Source organism: Oreochromis aureus, linkage group 14 (assembly GCF_013358895.1).
Source record: "Oreochromis aureus strain Israel breed Guangdong linkage group 14, ZZ_aureus, whole genome shotgun sequence".
In the NCBI taxonomy this organism is placed as follows: Eukaryota; Metazoa; Chordata; class Actinopteri; order Cichliformes; family Cichlidae; genus Oreochromis; species Oreochromis aureus.
The window spans coordinates 34,159,732-34,177,545 of NC_052955.1; the positions used below are offsets into that span (position 1 = coordinate 34,159,732).

The 17,814-nt window shown below is 43.6% G+C and overlaps 1 protein-coding gene across 2 annotated transcripts in view; it reads right to left on the reverse strand.

Moving 5' to 3' along the window:
- epha4l (eph receptor A4, like) overlaps positions 1-17,814 on the reverse strand; it is a 61,415-nt gene that overhangs the window by 22,227 nt on the left and 21,374 nt on the right. For both annotated transcript variants that reach the window (XM_031741549.2, XM_031741548.2), the window contains exons 4-5: positions 11,808-11,963; positions 2,912-3,247 (exon numbers count right to left, since the gene is read on the reverse strand). In XM_031741549.2, the coding sequence (XP_031597409.1) occupies positions 2,912-3,247; positions 11,808-11,963 (492 nt within the window). The remainder of the gene's footprint in view (positions 1-2,911; positions 3,248-11,807; positions 11,964-17,814) is intronic.

Consider the following 17,814-nt stretch of genomic DNA (forward strand, 5'->3'; position numbering starts at 1 on the left):
GATAGAAATTCACATAGAAAAACACACACCTAGCCCCATTATCTCACACAGCTCAGACAGCAAAAAAAAAAAAAAAACTCAATCACTGCACACATGCATAAATTATAATCGGTAAAAACCTGGCAGAGGCACACAGAGTTCAGGGTTTGGTTTGAAAAATAACCTTCCCGGCAGAATAGCGGATTTTTATTTTTTATTTTCTTCTTTCTCCTTTTCCAGCTCGTTGAGCGAGCGTGCTCATCACGGAGTATTTGTACAGCGAGGAGGATCTGCGGTGGAGCATTTGCGCGAATACGCGGCCGATTACAGTTTGACATTAAAATAGACAGGGGCTGCACATGTGGTTGCCAGATTGGAGCCTGGTTGCCAGATTTGAGTCACTCTTTTTTTCTTTTCTTTTTTTTCTTTGCCTTCGCCGCCAAGGAGAAATAGTCGAGGAGGGAGCCATTTTTCAGGGTGTTGGGAGAAAATGGCTCCTGCTTACATGATTCCCTCCTCGCCCCCTCCACCTATCTAGAGTCAGCCTCCACCTTCCGAGAACACATTTCCACATGTATGCTGGCCGGTTTGTTGCCAGAGCGATGGAAACTCACACACATGCACTGATGGAAGTGCCCACACACACACACACACACACACACACACACACACACATACACACACACGCAATCCTTATGCATGAATTCACTTTTAGCCACCTGAAGTATTTTGTATCAAGACATAAATGACCCCAACCCCCTCCCTCTCTCACACACAATCACACATAGACATATAGAATGCTTGATCTCATAAAAGGGGAAGACAACATCCATTTACAGCCAGGGGTCAGTTCAAAGCTTGGACATCTCACCCTCCCCATCCCCGTTTCCCCTCGCTTTCCTCCTGTAGCCCGGGTGAAAGGGTTACACCCCGCCTGATTTACGATAGTGGAATTGTTCGTGGCGACACATGGAATCTGACCTTCTTGTACGCGCATAAATACATGCCTGGTCACAGACACACACACGCACATTAAGCGGGACTGCTCATTTTTATCTGACGGCATTCATTTTTCTCCACTGTACCTTCCTACACTTTCCTCTCGTGCCGAACAAAAAAAAAAATCCAGATCCTTTCCAACCTGCCTACCTCACTTCTTCCTCCCTAGCCGAAATTTGAACTTTTATGGGGCGGGGAGGTGGTGGGGGTGTCTTTTCCACAGCACTTATAAATCCTAATAAATCTATCATAATAAATGTGTAATCCTCTGTGTCTGGATGAGGGGAGGCGATACAGAGAGAGGGACAGCCACAGATGACTGGCTGGATTACCAGCGGCTGAAACCAGAGCTTCTAAAGCCCCTACCGAGCATTAGCAGGAAGAAATCCAATCAGTCTGGAGCTATTCTCTTTTAACACACATACACACACAAATTATAAGAGACACGCACACACATAGATACACGCACAGACACACAGAGGACATTGTTTAAGAAGCAAATGTTGATCATCTGCGTTCATGCAAGCATCTCTGCAAAACATTTTCTTACTTCTCACCATGCATGCAGTTAGTGCTGCACATGTGCAAATACACACACACACACACACTATAATAGAGCTTCCAGCTGCAGCTTCATATAACTAATCCTGGCGAACATTTGTGAAACATGCACCAGTGACGAGCCAAAGGCAACATCATCTATATCTTACAACTTCAAGTCAGCACATTAGCCTCCAGCAACCTTAGGGGGCTCTGGGTGTGTGTGTGTGTGTGTGTGTGTGTGTGTGTGTGTGTGTGTGTGTGTGTGTGTGTGTGTGTGTGTGTGTTTGGGACTGCATCTCTGTAAAAAAAAAAAAATCTGCATCTTTTTGTGCAACTGTGCATCAGCATGGTCACGCTGACATGCTATTATGAGCCTTCAGCCCGGACTCCAGGGTGTGCTGCATTACAGCTCCCACATAGGCCTTTCTGGCAGTACTCGCAGCTCTCCCACAGGCAGTACATCCATTCATCTCTATCTTCCTGACCCCGGCTGATAAATCAAGCCACTGTGTCCTTAAATTGCCAGTCCAAGCCCTATTGAAGATATTCGCTTTTCCCAGGGATGGAAATTAGCGATAAAAGAAGACACAAAAAGGCACTTAGCTTGCCACCCAAGAGCAGAGCAGTAAAGCAGACCAAGGTAATGATCGTCTATGAGCGGAGTATAGACGGGAGGGATGAAGAGAAAAGACCCGGGTCGTAAAATCCATTTGCAGAACAACTGGTCACAAAATGGCTAAATGATGAAACAACGGGAGGCTTTGAATACAGCATGGAGGCTGGAGGGCTCTTCTCCTGGTCTGAAGGGGAGGCTGTGGTTGTATTCTATGACAATAATTACACACACAGGCACCCAGGCACATGTAATCCAGCAGAATTTGTAATGAATCCTCCCCAGATCAATACCACTCATCTAATTTATTAGTTTGGGTGCTAAATATAGCACGGTGCCCCCATCGTCAGCCCTGGCTTCTTATGCCTAATTATGCCAAACTCCAGTGAAATATTGCATAAAATCATTTCCCTCTGCCGAAAATCCATCATCATCCTCCTCAGTAATCACCCAACCTTCCCCCCAATTATTCACAACTTTAATAAACATGTTTTTGACATGTCCCCCAAAAAGTACTTTCAAGCATTCAGTCAAATGAACCCGTCTGTATCATACATGAGCCAGCACAGTCTCTGGTAACATAAACTCTCACACAGTGTGAGAGTGTATGTTTTGTGATCTCCTGCAAAACCAGAAGACCCCTCTGAACACTCTAAAGTAAGCTAGTGTAAGGAGGGTTTGGAATATATGGTAATAAGTGATTAAACAGATGTTTAATGATTATGGGGTCACAGGAAACCATGTTAGAATCAGCTGAATCACCTCCCATCATCTTACCGGCCTGGTTGGTGGTGACGGTCACTGACGTGGCCTGCTCCGGCCCCGGGCTCTGAGGTGAGACTCCATTCACCGCCCACACCTCGAAGGTGTAGTTGGTGTGGGCCTGTAGCTCGTTGATGGACACCCTGGTTCCCTTCAGGCTCAGCTGCTGTGGGCTGAAGTGGATTCCATTTCCACAGGGTTGACAGCGCCGGCCGTCAGAACCGCAGCGCTTACACACTACGTTGTATGTCAAGTCCTGGCGACCCCCAGAGCTCCGGGGTGGGCTCCACTCCAGGTTTACGGAGGTTTCGTTCACATTGGAGATGAGATGCACAGGCGCCGACGGAGGGCCTGCAGAGGAAGGAGAACTGGCGTTGTAAAAAGCAGCATGCCAAATGCTAAAAAAAGCACACAGTTGCAATAACATTGACTTGTGGTTACTGAAATTGAGAAGAAATCCATAATACAAGCAGCCACGTTTTCACGATTCTGTCTTATCACTTTTACAGTAACTGAGCCGCTAAGCTGTTAGCTACTCATATGTTAGCGGTGCTTTGTGGTGAAATATGCAGTTTAATTGAGCTTGAGTTTAGCCAGCTTTTATTTAGAACATATTTTTGTAATGGTTTAATGGTTTAAACAGCAATCTGTAGGTTTAAGAAACAGCTTCAGTAATGTGTGTAAGTAATTATAAGCTAATTAGCCGTGTGCTCATGTTGCTTATGCTAATAAGCTATGTAAGCAGCGGTGGTTAGCGTATGGTTTAAAGCAGCAGGGTTACTGCCAATTTATTGAAGGTTGGACACAATCTCAAACCCAACCCCCACTACTGACTCTTTTTAAAGACTGTTAAATGAGCTTAACGTAGCACATTCAGCTAGTGTTCCCATTAACTATTTATTGTTTTTACACATATAAACAGGCCTGTTCAGCATCCATCCACTAATGTTCACAACACTACAAAAAAGAATTCTTGGAACAACTTAATTATCTTATGTTATAATTATGCCAACTGGTAAAACATGACGAATTAACTTGAGTTAATAAGTCAGACTAAGCCTACAGATTTAAGCTACACACAATGCACAATAGGTGAAACTTAACTTGCAAGGTTTTACTTCAGTAAAAATAGCACGTTAAAGGAACAGGCTGTCATCATATTCACCCCACCGCAAAAAAACATCAAGGTCTGAAATTAACTGCTGATCTGCTGAGAGTTGTCACAAACCTCATGTATACCTGTGGCAATTAATCCTTTCTATACATAAGTTGTGAATTTGTAATTGACTGTGTTCTCCGTTTATTGGGAGCTGAGGCTTCTTGAGTTACCTTTTAATGTCCTGTCCATTACAGAATGGGAGGATCCAGTTTCACCTCAGTTAATTCAGAATGCTAACAGAAATCCAATAGGCCAACAGACTTTCTTTCAGATTCCTGTCGAATCAGCTGGAAAGTGGTGGGATGCCTGAGCCCACTGCTAACAGTGGGACTTTATGGCAGCCAGTGAATAACTTTAAACAAAGTTTGCTTTGTAGCCTGTTATTTAGTCCCTGCTTTGATATAAAAAGCCACACGCTGTAGTTTTATATGGAAGCAGCTCTGCAGCTACGTGACAAACTTCCCGGCACATCAATCCCAATTTACATGTCAGCTCCATTGTAATTAATGTGTTTTTTTGCGTTGCTTTCAAACATAAGCGGCGGTAATTGACTTAACTCTCACTTTCTCTCTCCCCATGTCTCTGTTTTCCCTGTCTCACTGCTCTCCACTCTCTCTTCCTCTGACTAATGAAGCGCACGCGAGCTGGCTGGGGGGATCGATGCAGGGTGAAATATGAAAGCTAGTCAGTCCGCAGACGAATCATTTCACAACGGAAATTAATTATCAGTGTTATTTTTGGAGGAGGAGAATGGCAATGAATGATTTCACAGAGACACCAAGAGCAGCGGAGGGAGGACCGCGTGTGGGGCTGTGCACGCACGGTCGCCCGAGGAGGAAGAAGCGGGCTCTGAGTGTCGGCGTATTAATGGAGACGAGTAACTGTGCGCTAGGCAGGCGCTTGGCTGCGCGTGTATGGACACGACTCCAGCGTTATTCTGGCAGATAGCGGTAAATTCGCAAATGCTGAGGGGAGGCAGAGGCTGAGAGGACGGAGATGGAGAAGACAAACACCGTCTGTTCACCCAGAAAGCAAAAGAAAAAAACTGATTAGTATGGAAGGAGCAGGTCTGGAGGGTTGGATACAAGGAGGGAGGGCAAATAATGAGCATGGCTGGTGAGGAGAGGTATCTGTTTAACTGCACAGTACACGAGCTTTGAGATGAAAGGATGCAGAATGGACTGCGCTAATAGCACCACCGCTCAGCCTTCCCTTACCAAGTGTAGCCCTCCACGAAAATCTATTAATAAATTCCCATTAAAAATCATGATAGAGGACTCATCCACCCTCCTTTGCCCCTGCCTTTTCATCTCCTCGCCCACTTTTCCTCATTTGGTCTTTCACCTTATTCCCCACGTCTGCTGCCCAGACAATGGGAACAAGTTACAGATGGGATTTCTAATTTAAGGTGCCCACCCAAAGTGTTATTACAATACCGCCTTTGTCAGTGTGCTAGGTTTAACTCACACCTACTACCTTTACACCAATTCTTGACACGCTATCTGAGATACTGGGCTCTTATCTCGACTTCAGGTGTCATAAACGTAACAGGACAAAGGTGGCTGATCATTTGTACAGCAGTGTTAAGCTGTCAAACTAATAATTGAAATGTTACGGAAACGCAGACGCAGTTCTATTTCCTCAACACTTACTACAAAACTAGACATCCTTATCTTAGCCGAGTTTTCTTTAGCTTTTCATATAAGAGGCAGCTAAAAAAAACTCGCAAGGAAAAATATTTCCCTTGTGTATGTATTGAACAATTACATATACTGCGCTGATGAAAGGGTGTTAGACAGAACTAATCCATCAAACATGATTCAAACCCCAACATCAGCTCCCTGGTAAAAATGTACAAACTGAGAAATATACATCATCTTATTATCCAAACTCATTTGTATTTACTTTGCTTTTTTAAACAAATTTGTGGCATTTATTTTTTTCTAACCAAGCTGGATTTTTCAGATTTTTGAATGCAAACAAACAGATCTGACCAATCAGACCACTGCATTTAGCAACAAGCGCACTCGCAGCATTGAATATCCAAATATTAAAATAATCCGGTTTACCTCAGACACACAATTAGACGCTGTTCCGGGTCAATCGACTCTCTGAAATGATTACTCTGTCTCCTCAGATGTGGTCCCAACTCTGCCAGCAAGAGCTCAAACTGTCCCACTGACATCCCGATATGTGTACAAAAGCTGTCGGGATACAGTTTCAACTCCTGGATCAAACAATAAAATTCTCCCTGCTGCTGTTTGCGTGGGAGAATTGGATGAAGCCAGAACCTCTGTTTCTTTCTTTTCTTGTGTAGAAACATCAGTACCAGCTCATCATTGCTTGACGTCAACTCAATTTTTTTCGTAGTGCATTTTTGTAGGACAAAGTTTTTGAAAAAATGCAGTTATTTTGGTGTGTACGTTATAAAACAAGCTTGCATCCAAAAAGTTTGGAATTTCGATTTTTCTAAAAGTAGCAATTTTTCGCAGTGAGCTTGGTGTGTAAAGGTCTTTAGGGGGCAGGATGTCCATTGACAAGGGAATGTGTATAATCATCCCAGAAAGAATTTTTTGTTCTGCTAATACAAACCTAACAACTGCACTATGTAGCTTTGCTTTTATATAAAAATAAAAATAAAATCTAAATCTTAAACACCATGTCAGTATTCTTCCTTGCATTCTACACAAACACACACACACGCACGCAAACTACATTTGCCTGTACCTGTCGCTCTCCCAGAAGGCACCATTGGGAACAAGGGAGCGTGGGAGAGCCGTCGGCTGTGACTGACACCCGGTAATTAATCCTGGGAGAAAGAACGGCAGGGGGAGACGGGAGCTCAACGCTCGCAGAACCTTCATACAACGTTAGCTCAACATGGCCTCAAAATTCACACTCCTTATGGGAGGAATCCAGGGGGACACTTGGAAAGTTTCTCCTAAAGAAAGTTGGTGATTTCTTTTCCCTCCCTTTCTGTTCGTTTATGGCCTAGCAATTTGCTCAGAGCATTACTTCTTTATTTCCTGCTGCTCCTTCACTTCCATACTCCCCCCCCTCCCCACCTTAATCTGTCTTTCTCATTTTTACTCCACTCCCATTCTCCATCTTTCCCCACAGCAAGCTCCCACCCTCTCCACCCCTATCTCTGTCTGTCTCTTTCTATCAGTAATTGTTAGCCTAGTGTAGCGCAGGACCGAGTTAGAGAGCCGGGCTAAATTGGCCAGAGCAATGACCCCGCTATTACCATCCGACTGGGATTCATTCAATGCCCCCCTTGAGTCCTCCACAGTCTGCGTTCATTCCTTACTCCGTCCCTCCTTCTTCCTCCACAAAACCACCGCTAAGAAAACTGGGGAAAAATCTGAAAAACACATCAAGGGCCAACAGAAACCCCAAAATGGAGAACAACCCCTCCTTATAACCTGAACACAAGCAGAGCAAGCAGCTCCCACGGGTGTCTGTCGCTGGTCCTCATTACTGCTTTGTGTGTGGGTGTATTTATACCCACTCACATGGGTATTTTACCTAGTTTTAATATTGTACACTAAATTGTGTTCGGTGATATTTTCTACCTGATTACTTTATTAAAAAAATAATGAAGTGTATGTGTGTATGGATCTCAGTGCTCCAGCTGCAGAGCAAGATCATTTTTATAGAGGTGGCCAGGCTGAGACTATTAGACACCATTACATAGATTGGGGTGGTACAAAAACTGAGGTCCAAATAATCAATTTTTTGGTCACTTTGATCTCTTTTATCATTTATTTATGAAGGCATGAGTGCTACATATCTCTATATATTATTATATAATATAATGCCATTAAATTATTATTCTTGTTTAAGGCTGTAAAGCCTGACGCATGAAATAATTGCCAGAAAATTCTGCTTATTTGAAGCTGGAGTTGTTTTTTTAAATAAATAAATAAATTAAATTAATCAATTTGCATATATCAGTTTTAATTTATATCACTTTTGCCAACATCTGGCATTTTTGTGAAATAATTTAGGTTTTATCACCCCCCCAAAATCTAACTAATGTTATAGAGGTCTCAAAAGCTCACAAAAACTCATGTATCAAACATGATAAACTTGGCATTACGGTTTTAAAATATTCATCATTAAAGTGGCCATAGTAGTGGCCAGTGTCCCCCCTCTGGCAAAACCTTGGTTGCACCCCTGCTGAGAACATAAAAATCTCTGTAAAAATCTCTGTAAAAATAAAAATGTAAAAAAAAGTAATCACGGCTAAAACCTGCATCACAAACTATGAAAAAGACTAAAAAAATGTTACAGCAAATAAAATCTCCTAAGATGACTATCAGACTAGTAACCAACGTTTCCATTCACATGCAGCGTGCATTAATGGCTGACCAAAAGAACAGCCCAATGAAAAAGGTGCGCGCACTGAGAGCTAGAATACAGCTGGAGTCGTGCAAGTGATGAAACTACAACATCCAGTTTTAATCATAATGTTGCTTTGCTAGACTGCAAACTAAGAGAGAGGAAAAGTGTTTTCAATAACCTATACACGCGCGCGCACATACACACACACACAGACATGCTCCCCAATTACCAGAGATGCTGGCTCGTTCCCAGCCTGACCTTCAGCAAAGCAAACTGGGAAATGAATTTAAGAGGCTTTTTTTTTCTTCATTTGCTCTGTTCGTGACTCTGAGTGGGTTTTTAGAGAAACAGAGAGAGGGAGAGAGTGAAAACAAAATGTGGATGAGTAGGGATGTATGAGTGACAGCTGTAATTACAGAGCTCTAACATGTGGGTGAGATGTGCAAAAAACAAAAAAAAAAATGTACAGGGAAGGAAAACAGCAGTCGACAGACAGGGTGAGAGTTCAAAGATCAAATGTTGACCGGCTGACGAGGCAGGGCAAAGGTCCCTGAGAGAGTCGGGCTAATGTTCAGTTCCTAACCGCCAAGTTAGGAATGTAGCTCGAATGACAAAGCAGGGTCCTATAAAATCAGTCGAGTAATGAGCTTCGACAGCTGTTACTTGCAGCAGCCGTTGTGAAATGCCGTACTGACTAACGAGACAATGGGGATGACCTCCCTGCTCGTCCATTAAAAGACGGCTAGTAATGCAGTTTATATGAGATGTTGCTGAACAGTGAGGCGATGGGAGGGTGGATTAGCAGTCAGTTATTTTCATTTATGAATACTTGGGGATTTATCAATATTTAGTACTGCAATTGAAAAAGAATTCAAATCAGGTGTAAGTGTATTAAAGAATAAACAGCAGGGAATGCTGTTTTTTTTTTTTCAAAAGTATGTTTTGCAGCACAGATTCTTTGTTTTTGAACCATCTTGTTTTTTTCAGTGATTCATAATCAGCAGCACTGCACTTGTTTTTCTTCTTCTTGTTTTCAACTTTAATTTCTATTACAGGAAGCTGAACGCCCAGGTGGAGCTTGTTTGGTGAAAACATTACATGTCCTCCTGCAGCATGAAAAGCATCCAAGCACAATTCCTGCTCGAATATCAATCTCTCAAACAGCCTAAAGCAGCCTACAGCATAAGATTTAAAAAAATGTATTTATTTTCCTTAAGGCCTTTATACATCAAGCTCATTGCCAAAAAAAGAAATGAAATTCAGAATTTTTTTGATGCCAATTTCTCATGTAACGTATATACACACTGTAGGTGTTATGTTTTTTGCGAGTAATTTATCCTCACTATGAAAAAAATAAAGTCGACATTATGCGACGACGAGCTGGTACTGATGTTTTGCCCAAGAAAAGGGAGGGGGGAAAAAACCCCGGAAAAATCGAGCTTGATCTGAAAAAAAAAAAAAAGCAGCGAACTTGTCCAGCAGAATTCCGCGGTCGTGGATGACGTCACTAACAGTAGATGAGTCCGAAAAATATTTTTAACGCATGAAATATTTGCACAAATTTTACATGTCCAGTAGACATTTAGACTTTACTAGAACAGCCTTGTATCATTCACAGTTCAAAATAACCGTCATTTCTCTTATACTGGGGGCTTTGGTGCACTTCATTTTCTGTTTGAAAGAAGCTGTTGCAAATGCTTGTAACTCCATATGTGTGTACTGCATGTCAGAATTTGCACACTTATCCTTAATGTGTGTATTTAGAAAGTGCTAGCATTAAGGTGTCTTTCTTCTGATTGGCTGCTTCTCAGAATCAAAAATTAGCATGGCAGGTGGGCGGAGCTTCTGTGCTGACAGCCATATTAGGGATATCTGCTTATGAGACATCACACGGAACTTTTGGAGCAGTCTGAAGCCTGAGGTTTGGCTCAAGGGATTTATGTGTTTACACGGCGAGCCGATTATTTGAAACCTCGGTCATGTTTAATGAGCATCCACCATTATAACAGTACGTGTACTTCAGAAAAAGAGGAAAGGCATAATAGGTCCCCTTTAATGGAGTTTTTTGTTAAAGCTCTACATTGTTGTCTGTCCTTCAAATAAAATACCCATTTCACTCCTTTCTATTGCCACTTTATGTGACACATCCAGCCACTGCATAAAAGCTTTTGTACTCGCTGCTCTGAGTAAATACTTTCCTGCTTTCATGTTTAATGACAGTTGGAAAATACGTGTAAACTCTGTAGCACTTTGCAGCAAAGTCGAACATTTCCAATTTTACAAATTGCTCACAGTGGAGTATTGCTTTGGATCCTGTATAGATACTATGCTAGAGGGAAATAATTAGTTTGGGGGGGGGGGTACTTCATCCACTCTGATTCAGTGAGCTGATTTGCTGAGTGATGACTCCTCAGGAACTTGACAGAAAGGCGAGCCAACTATGAGCTAAGCACCTTAACAGATGTTTTCGTTGTTAAAATTACTTCATGACACTAAAATTACTCATTCATAACACAAACGGCTCTCAAACGAACGTATCAATCTTATTATTTTCCCGTAAGATGGGAGTGCAGGGATTCGGGTGTTATGTGGCTTTTTCTGTTTTCTCCATGTTGGTGTGCATTTCTGCCACTATGAACTCCCAGTTCTGTGACTCAGAGTGGGAACGAGGTCTAAAAAAAGGCAAGAGGTATCATTAGGCAGCAGGATTGTTGGCAATATTTGTTATCATAGACGTGGTGAGTCAGTGGGGTAGGCTTGGAAGGACCAGATTCACTAGGAGTTCACTCATACAACCGGAAGGAGGAAAGTGAAGACACACACAGATGAATTTACCACTGAACACCTTCCTGTAGCTTGATTCATTGCTGTCTTCTAGCTTTCTTCCCTTTATTCCCCTGTTCCCCATCACTTTATTTTACATACGTCTTGCTCTTGTTTTCCTTTTTCATCACCTCCCCCAAACAGTTTGATTCCTGTTCACAGTCTGGAAGACTGAATCTGGGATGCAGCGGTTTTTACCCTCATTAGTTCTATGTCACTGTGACCGATGACTAAGTACCACCTGAGATCAAAAGACGCCTATTAAACCAACAGGCGCCTTCTTTATGTTTGCACGATTTGCATGATTATCTGTCAGTGTGTGTATACGTGTACGTGTACATGTGTGTGTGGGTGTGAGGGCCTGGCAATGCATGTTTTAGCGAGCGACAGCCAGAATCAATGCCCGTGTTTCGGTGGAGGCGGTCGCTCTCAGTGTGTGTGTCGGGGTTCCTTTCCAAAACAGTGTTCGGTTACAGCTATCTTTGGCTGTTTAGAAAATCACTGCAAACCACAGCCTGTCACGGCCTACTGGTAACATAACTGAGTGCTGTGTATCGTTATGCTACATGTGGGTGTACTTACGGGTGCAGGGCATGGATGCTGGGTCTGTTTCGGAGCGGAAGTATCCCTTGTCGCAGGCACAGGAGGTGGAGCCTTCTCTGACAGAGTAACTGTGAAGAGGACACTTGGAACAGGCGCCATCGGTGGCCAGAGCACGATAGTAACCAATCTTACAAGCTGAAAGATAGCAAAAACACAGAGAGGAAGTCGGGTTAGGGTTGCAAATCTGGACAATATGAAATACATGTTTATGACTCAAATGCTTTTGTACTAGAGGGGAGAGTTCTGGAAGAAGCAGGAAGGCTGTGGCTCCAAAGCAGCCCACTAATAAATTAGTGGTGGTTTTAGCTGTATGCTTCTGTCCTTGCACACAGAAATTGCAGCTAAAACTTTGATTTTGCTCACAAATCAAAGTATGGAACAGAAATTTAGATCTGATTACATAGATTAAGATTAAAAGTCAGCGAAAGACTAAAGTTATTACAACAGTCCACAAAATCTTTACCCACTGTATGGACTGCAATGGACCAAATACATTGCAGCAAATGCTATGGCAAGACATCCAATAGTTACTGAGACATTTTAGTCCAAACCAAAGAGGGTGAACAAAGCAAAAACACCCACAGTTAATATATGCAGTCGCCTGGGGTTTGTACTCTCTGTAAACTGGAAACAAATGTGGAGAATCTGAAGGCAGTGGTCACGATTTTTAGAACTGGAGGGTTTCTGGTTGTGTAGCTACTTTGTAGTTTTTGATCACACTTGAAAAGGCTTTGGATGCATGCAAGTAAACAGTCTGCACTCTGCCCGAAATGCTGACTTTAACTAATTTAATTACGTGCCACTTTTCCATGTAATTTTGTTACATAAGTACAGTGTAAAATTTTAACTGTAAAATCTAATGGAATCTAGCCAAATGAAATGTACTTGATTGAAGCACATCTTCCTTAGTGATTAATTATTTGATTTGAGATATTTCGGTTGGAACTTACTCAAAATTATTGCGTCACATTTATTGAGGCTGAACAACCTTTTTTTAGTGTGTGTGCCAAAAAGGAATTGAATTTGCTGAAATGCAATCTTAAAAACATCAGCAACATCTCTCTGTGTAGCTTTTATAAAATTATGTCAGGTTTATCTGTATATTCATAAACAATGAATGGACTACTAGATATCACTTGGATACATTTAAAGCCCATAAAAATAGCCTCTTGTTCCCAAAGGCTAAATCAGTAGACTCGCCGGTGGGTTCCTCAACACAAGTTTCAGTAATAAGGATTATTATCTAATCACTGAACTTGAAATTTACCTGTATTTTATCCCTCTGAAGAGAAGAACAGAGCGCTGTGGGCTTGACCAATTCCCCCCAATTAGCAACAGAGAACAACATGTTGCCGAGAGGCCCCTGCTCCTTTCACCAATCCCCCCCTCCTCTCTCTCTTTGTCTTAATTTTTCTACTTCAGCGCTTTCTCCCTTTTCACCTTTCTCACAAGCCTGCGTTCCATTACCAGAAACAACAGAGCTGGAGGAAAGAGTGCTATTTCCTCCGACCACAAAAAAAAAAAAAGAGGAGAAGATCAAATAACTACCTCTTGTCTCTCTCACAAATTTAGGCTATGCTCTGCTGGCAAGATGTGGAGCTGCAATGAAACCAGAGCCGATGGCATTTCAGACCATTTAACAAACAAATGCCACCACACTTGGCACACCGGGAGCTCTGTCACTCTCACAAGGCTTTGAGCCCGGGCCTAACACAGACACACACACAGACACACACACACACCTCACAGCCTGAAATGGTAACCTAAGTGACACTTTTCCTACTTTTGGCGACATTGCTCGCCTTTCCTTTGAGTGACAGTTTGATTGGAGGGCTCGTCTTTCAAGGAGTTTCTCCTTCCTCTATCCATTTCTGTAATGGTCGGAGAAACCTAGCAGGGTTACGTTTCAGCCCCTGAGCACTGAACCAGAAAGACGAGGACAATACAACAATTCTCCGAGAGGTGCGGCGCAGACAGTCGCAACACCGATTGGACCGAATAACCTGTCAGTCAGTGAGGCAGCCGTGTGCTTGGCAGTGGGTCAACAAATGGTATGGAGGCCAGAGGGCTGTGGTTTGGGTTTTGTTAGAATGAAATACTTGAGTGTCTGTCTATATTGTTATGGTGTTAAAAAAAAGAACCCCAATGAAGACAGATGGGTAAACTCATACCCAGTATAAGTCAGATAATTACACACTCACAGTCTGCAGGGGTAAAGCAATCTCCCCTTTTCTTCAAAAGCTCACGCACAACCCGGATCTCAAAGTACGTTTTGAAAGGCATATGGATTTCAACAGCACAGTCATAAATACATCAAGGAAACCTGCATATAGTCGAATAAACAAACTTTTGCATGAGTTCCCCACACCAGAAATCAAATCAGAGCCTGTCCACGTTCACCGCACCAAGAGGGAAGCCGGGTCTTCCAACGAAAACACATATTCCGCCACCCGGCCGACACACTTGCACACACAAACAGCAGAGGAAATCCACAAACCCTCTAAAATACTGGGAAATCCCTGTCTTGGAGGCGCAATAAAGTCAGGCTATTTAGCCTGCAGACTCTCCTCCCTAGCTGCTGGATTAGCATAGCGTGGCGTTAACAGAGCCAAGGCTAGCTGCTACCTGCTGAGCCATTCTTTGCCCAGTCCCATTCCCTCAATCAGCTCTAAATCCCTGTCACTTTGCTCGCTAGCACTAAGCTAAGGGCCTCATTGACTGTAGCCCGCAGGGGTGCGTGAAGCCTCCATTTCTTTTTCTTCACAGTAGCAAAAAAAAAAAAAAAAGTGAGGAGATTAGTAGGGGGGTACTTTGTCTTATCTCCCTGTCTCTAAAGGAACCTTTCAGCACCCGGTGTCATCATTAGAAACAGGACACTGGGGTTTGTGGGTTTTGTTCGAGAGGTTGTGACCGCTTCAGGTGACAAAACACAAAGTCAGGGTTTGTACATGTGCGCTGACCAGGAAAGTGTCCGGAGCTGAGAGCGGGGTCAAGCAGCTGTTTGAGAAGGTGCCCCCCACCCAACCCCCGAATGCTAAAAGCTGGTGGGAGAGTTAATTGAGTCCCATGCTTCACAGCCTTTGGGTCTGAGCCTCTTAAAAGTCTAAAGACAGTCTAAGAGCAGCCTACCTCAAACTGTGCACGGTTGATGAGGGTTTTTTTTTTTGCCCATCAATTATTAAGCTGTCCCAAGCTGACCCTCACAGGCTGTCCCAGAATTCTTTGCAGAACTCCAAATCCCCCCGTTTTGCCGTAGACAGGCTCTGGCATCTTCATCTGTGGTTTGAAACTCAGGATTTCAGAACTTGTGTTTGAAAATGTGATGTCAACATATCAGGGCTTGTTTATAGCAGCGACTGCCCTGCAAAGGGAATGACTGGAAGAAAAGAGGGGTTGATATCCAAGTAAAGCTGGGGGAATTTGCTTCCTATTAGGAGCCTTCGTGTGTGTGTGTGTGTGTGTGTGTGTGTGTGTGTGTGTGTGTGTGTGTGAGGAAAGAGACCACAATAGTGGGTGGTCCAAGAGACCGTGGCTTCAGAGAGGAATCTCCCTTAAGACTTGCTGGATTTATCACTGTCCGGACCAGCCGTGGCAAACCTATACAGACGCAAATAGAGGCGCACAGGAACACATGTGTATTGAGTTTTAATGGGATCTGAGCTGAGACGCCCTCGTCATATCCTCTCATGCAGCCCTCAAAAGTCTAACCCAATTTTTTCCCCCCACACCATCTTTTTTATATGTCTCTTTTTTCGCTCCCGATGCTCTCTAACTCTTTTTTCCCTTAATTTTTTTTACTCTTTCTGTCTCCCGCTCTCGGAGGCTTTCTCTCAGCAAGCCTCCTTTCAGAGACAGAGAGGGGTTTGTCAGGTGCCAAATCCCTGAGCTGAGAGATCAAAGACAGACAAAGAGACTGGTGACTTACTGTTCTATTCTAGAAAGGCAAAAAATGGAATCCCTCATAGACCGGGGACATCACATTCTTCCTCTTTTCTACCCCACCAGCTCTTTCACTCATTCAATCCTTCTCTCTAGCTTTAGTCTTTTTTTCCCCCTTTGTCACTCTTTCCCCTGCCCCATCCCTGTTGTCTCTGAGCTAAAGCACGTTTGGAGAAAAGGAGAGTGGAGTGAGTTGCAAGAGTTAATGAGTAGTTTTGTCTGTGCAGTCGGGGACTCTGCTGGCTGATTTAGTTTAATGGAGAGGGGGGGAAATGGGACCATCGATGCGTCCATCTGTAAAAAATAGGAGCACAGAAAAAGCTAACGATACAATGATAGCTACCCACAGGCGAGCCAACTACAAAAAAACCCAGCTAAGTTTTCCTCCGAGTGGCAGCAACCCACACACCAGGCTTTGAACAGCGATAGATGCCGCCAAATAAATCCACATCTACCCACACACCCACCTACTACAGCCCACCTTGAGTGACCTGCATGCTAAGCCTGATAGGCAAGCTATTCTGCAGCCTACACAACAAAGTAACCAATACACTAGGGAATGAAAGCATGAGAGCGAACTTGCACTACAATAAGCATCCGAAAACCCCGGGAATGTAACACCCAGCGCACGGCGCACAATAACCAGGCCTGCCCAGGCAGAACAATTGCCTCTCTTGTAATCAAAAAAAGGGAGAATTAAGTTCAAACTGCTGCCTTTCCCCCTGCTTTCAAAGCCGTGCTTTATCTTCTATGGGTGATGAAAACTCGGTCACTCTTTTTTAGTCATAACAGACAGTGAGCGCTCTTCAGAGGAGCGGTCGGAGGCATCCTCACAAAGCCGCTCTTTCAAAAAACCAAGCGATCGGCTTTCAGGACCTGAGGGCAAGGAGAGTCTCGCCTTCTCCTGCACCTTGAGGAGCCAACGATCTCTATTCAGACTGCCTTTCTGCCTTATCCCCCTGCCTTTGTGTGTTTTCAATCTCTTTTTTTATCCTCTCTGTGGAAGGCAAGTTGCTCAGGTGAGACTCCTTCTAAAAAAGATTACGATTCCAATAATGTTTCTCTTTAGGCCCCTAGCTATGGAATATACACTCACAAGCTGAACGTATATTCCCCACATGAACATGAATGTATAGAACAAAATAGCCTCCATATCGACACACCTGAGCCAGTGGCATATTATCAGGGCTAACTAGCTGCTGACCGTTAGCGTCTGTCACTGGAACAGCAGGAGAGTGGAGCAGGTTAACTCATTAATTCTGTCACTCCGGGTTATTAATTACCTCCAGCCCTGACAGCGACGCAGAGCCACACGGCCAGCGAAACACATCAGCGTGATGGATGAGGGACACACGGCCACCGAAACTGATCACCATGATTGATGACATACACTCGACACACATCTTGACCTTGACCTGGCAGGGGGAAAAAGGTCCTATATTAGCTGTAGCATCCTTTAAGATGCAAAAGTGAAAAAGTCTGGGAGTGACATCTGGGCCGACATCCTCACTGGTGTTAATGAAGGCTTCAAACAAAAGCCATCGAGGCTAACAACGTTAATAAGACTCGAGCCAACCTTGCTGACAATCACCGTCGCTTCGCTACCGGCGGCCGGTGCCAGCAAGCACAAGGGTTGCCAGCAGTTTGTCTGTCAAAGGCCAGATGATTTATAACTGTATTTTCAGCCGCACCAATCCATCACCCAAGAACCACCCAAGACGCTGCCCTAATTAAAATGTCTGTACCTGACATATAGGAGCACTGGCCAACGAACCAGATGAGCAAAGCGTGTTGTAAAAAAGGAGAATTATAACAAAAGAAGGCCTCAAAAACCAAGGTTATGCCCATAAAACAAACTGTTCCCTCGTGCTGATGCCTTGGCCTTTCATCCAAATTCAACATCAGATCTGAAATGTTCTAACCTGCAGCCACACAAGTCAGTACTAAATTTTTGCAGACACTGTAAAAGACCTTTGACAGCCCTGTTCACCCAAATATAGACTATACCGCAGACTGGATATGAAATATGGACGCAGCCACAGTGACG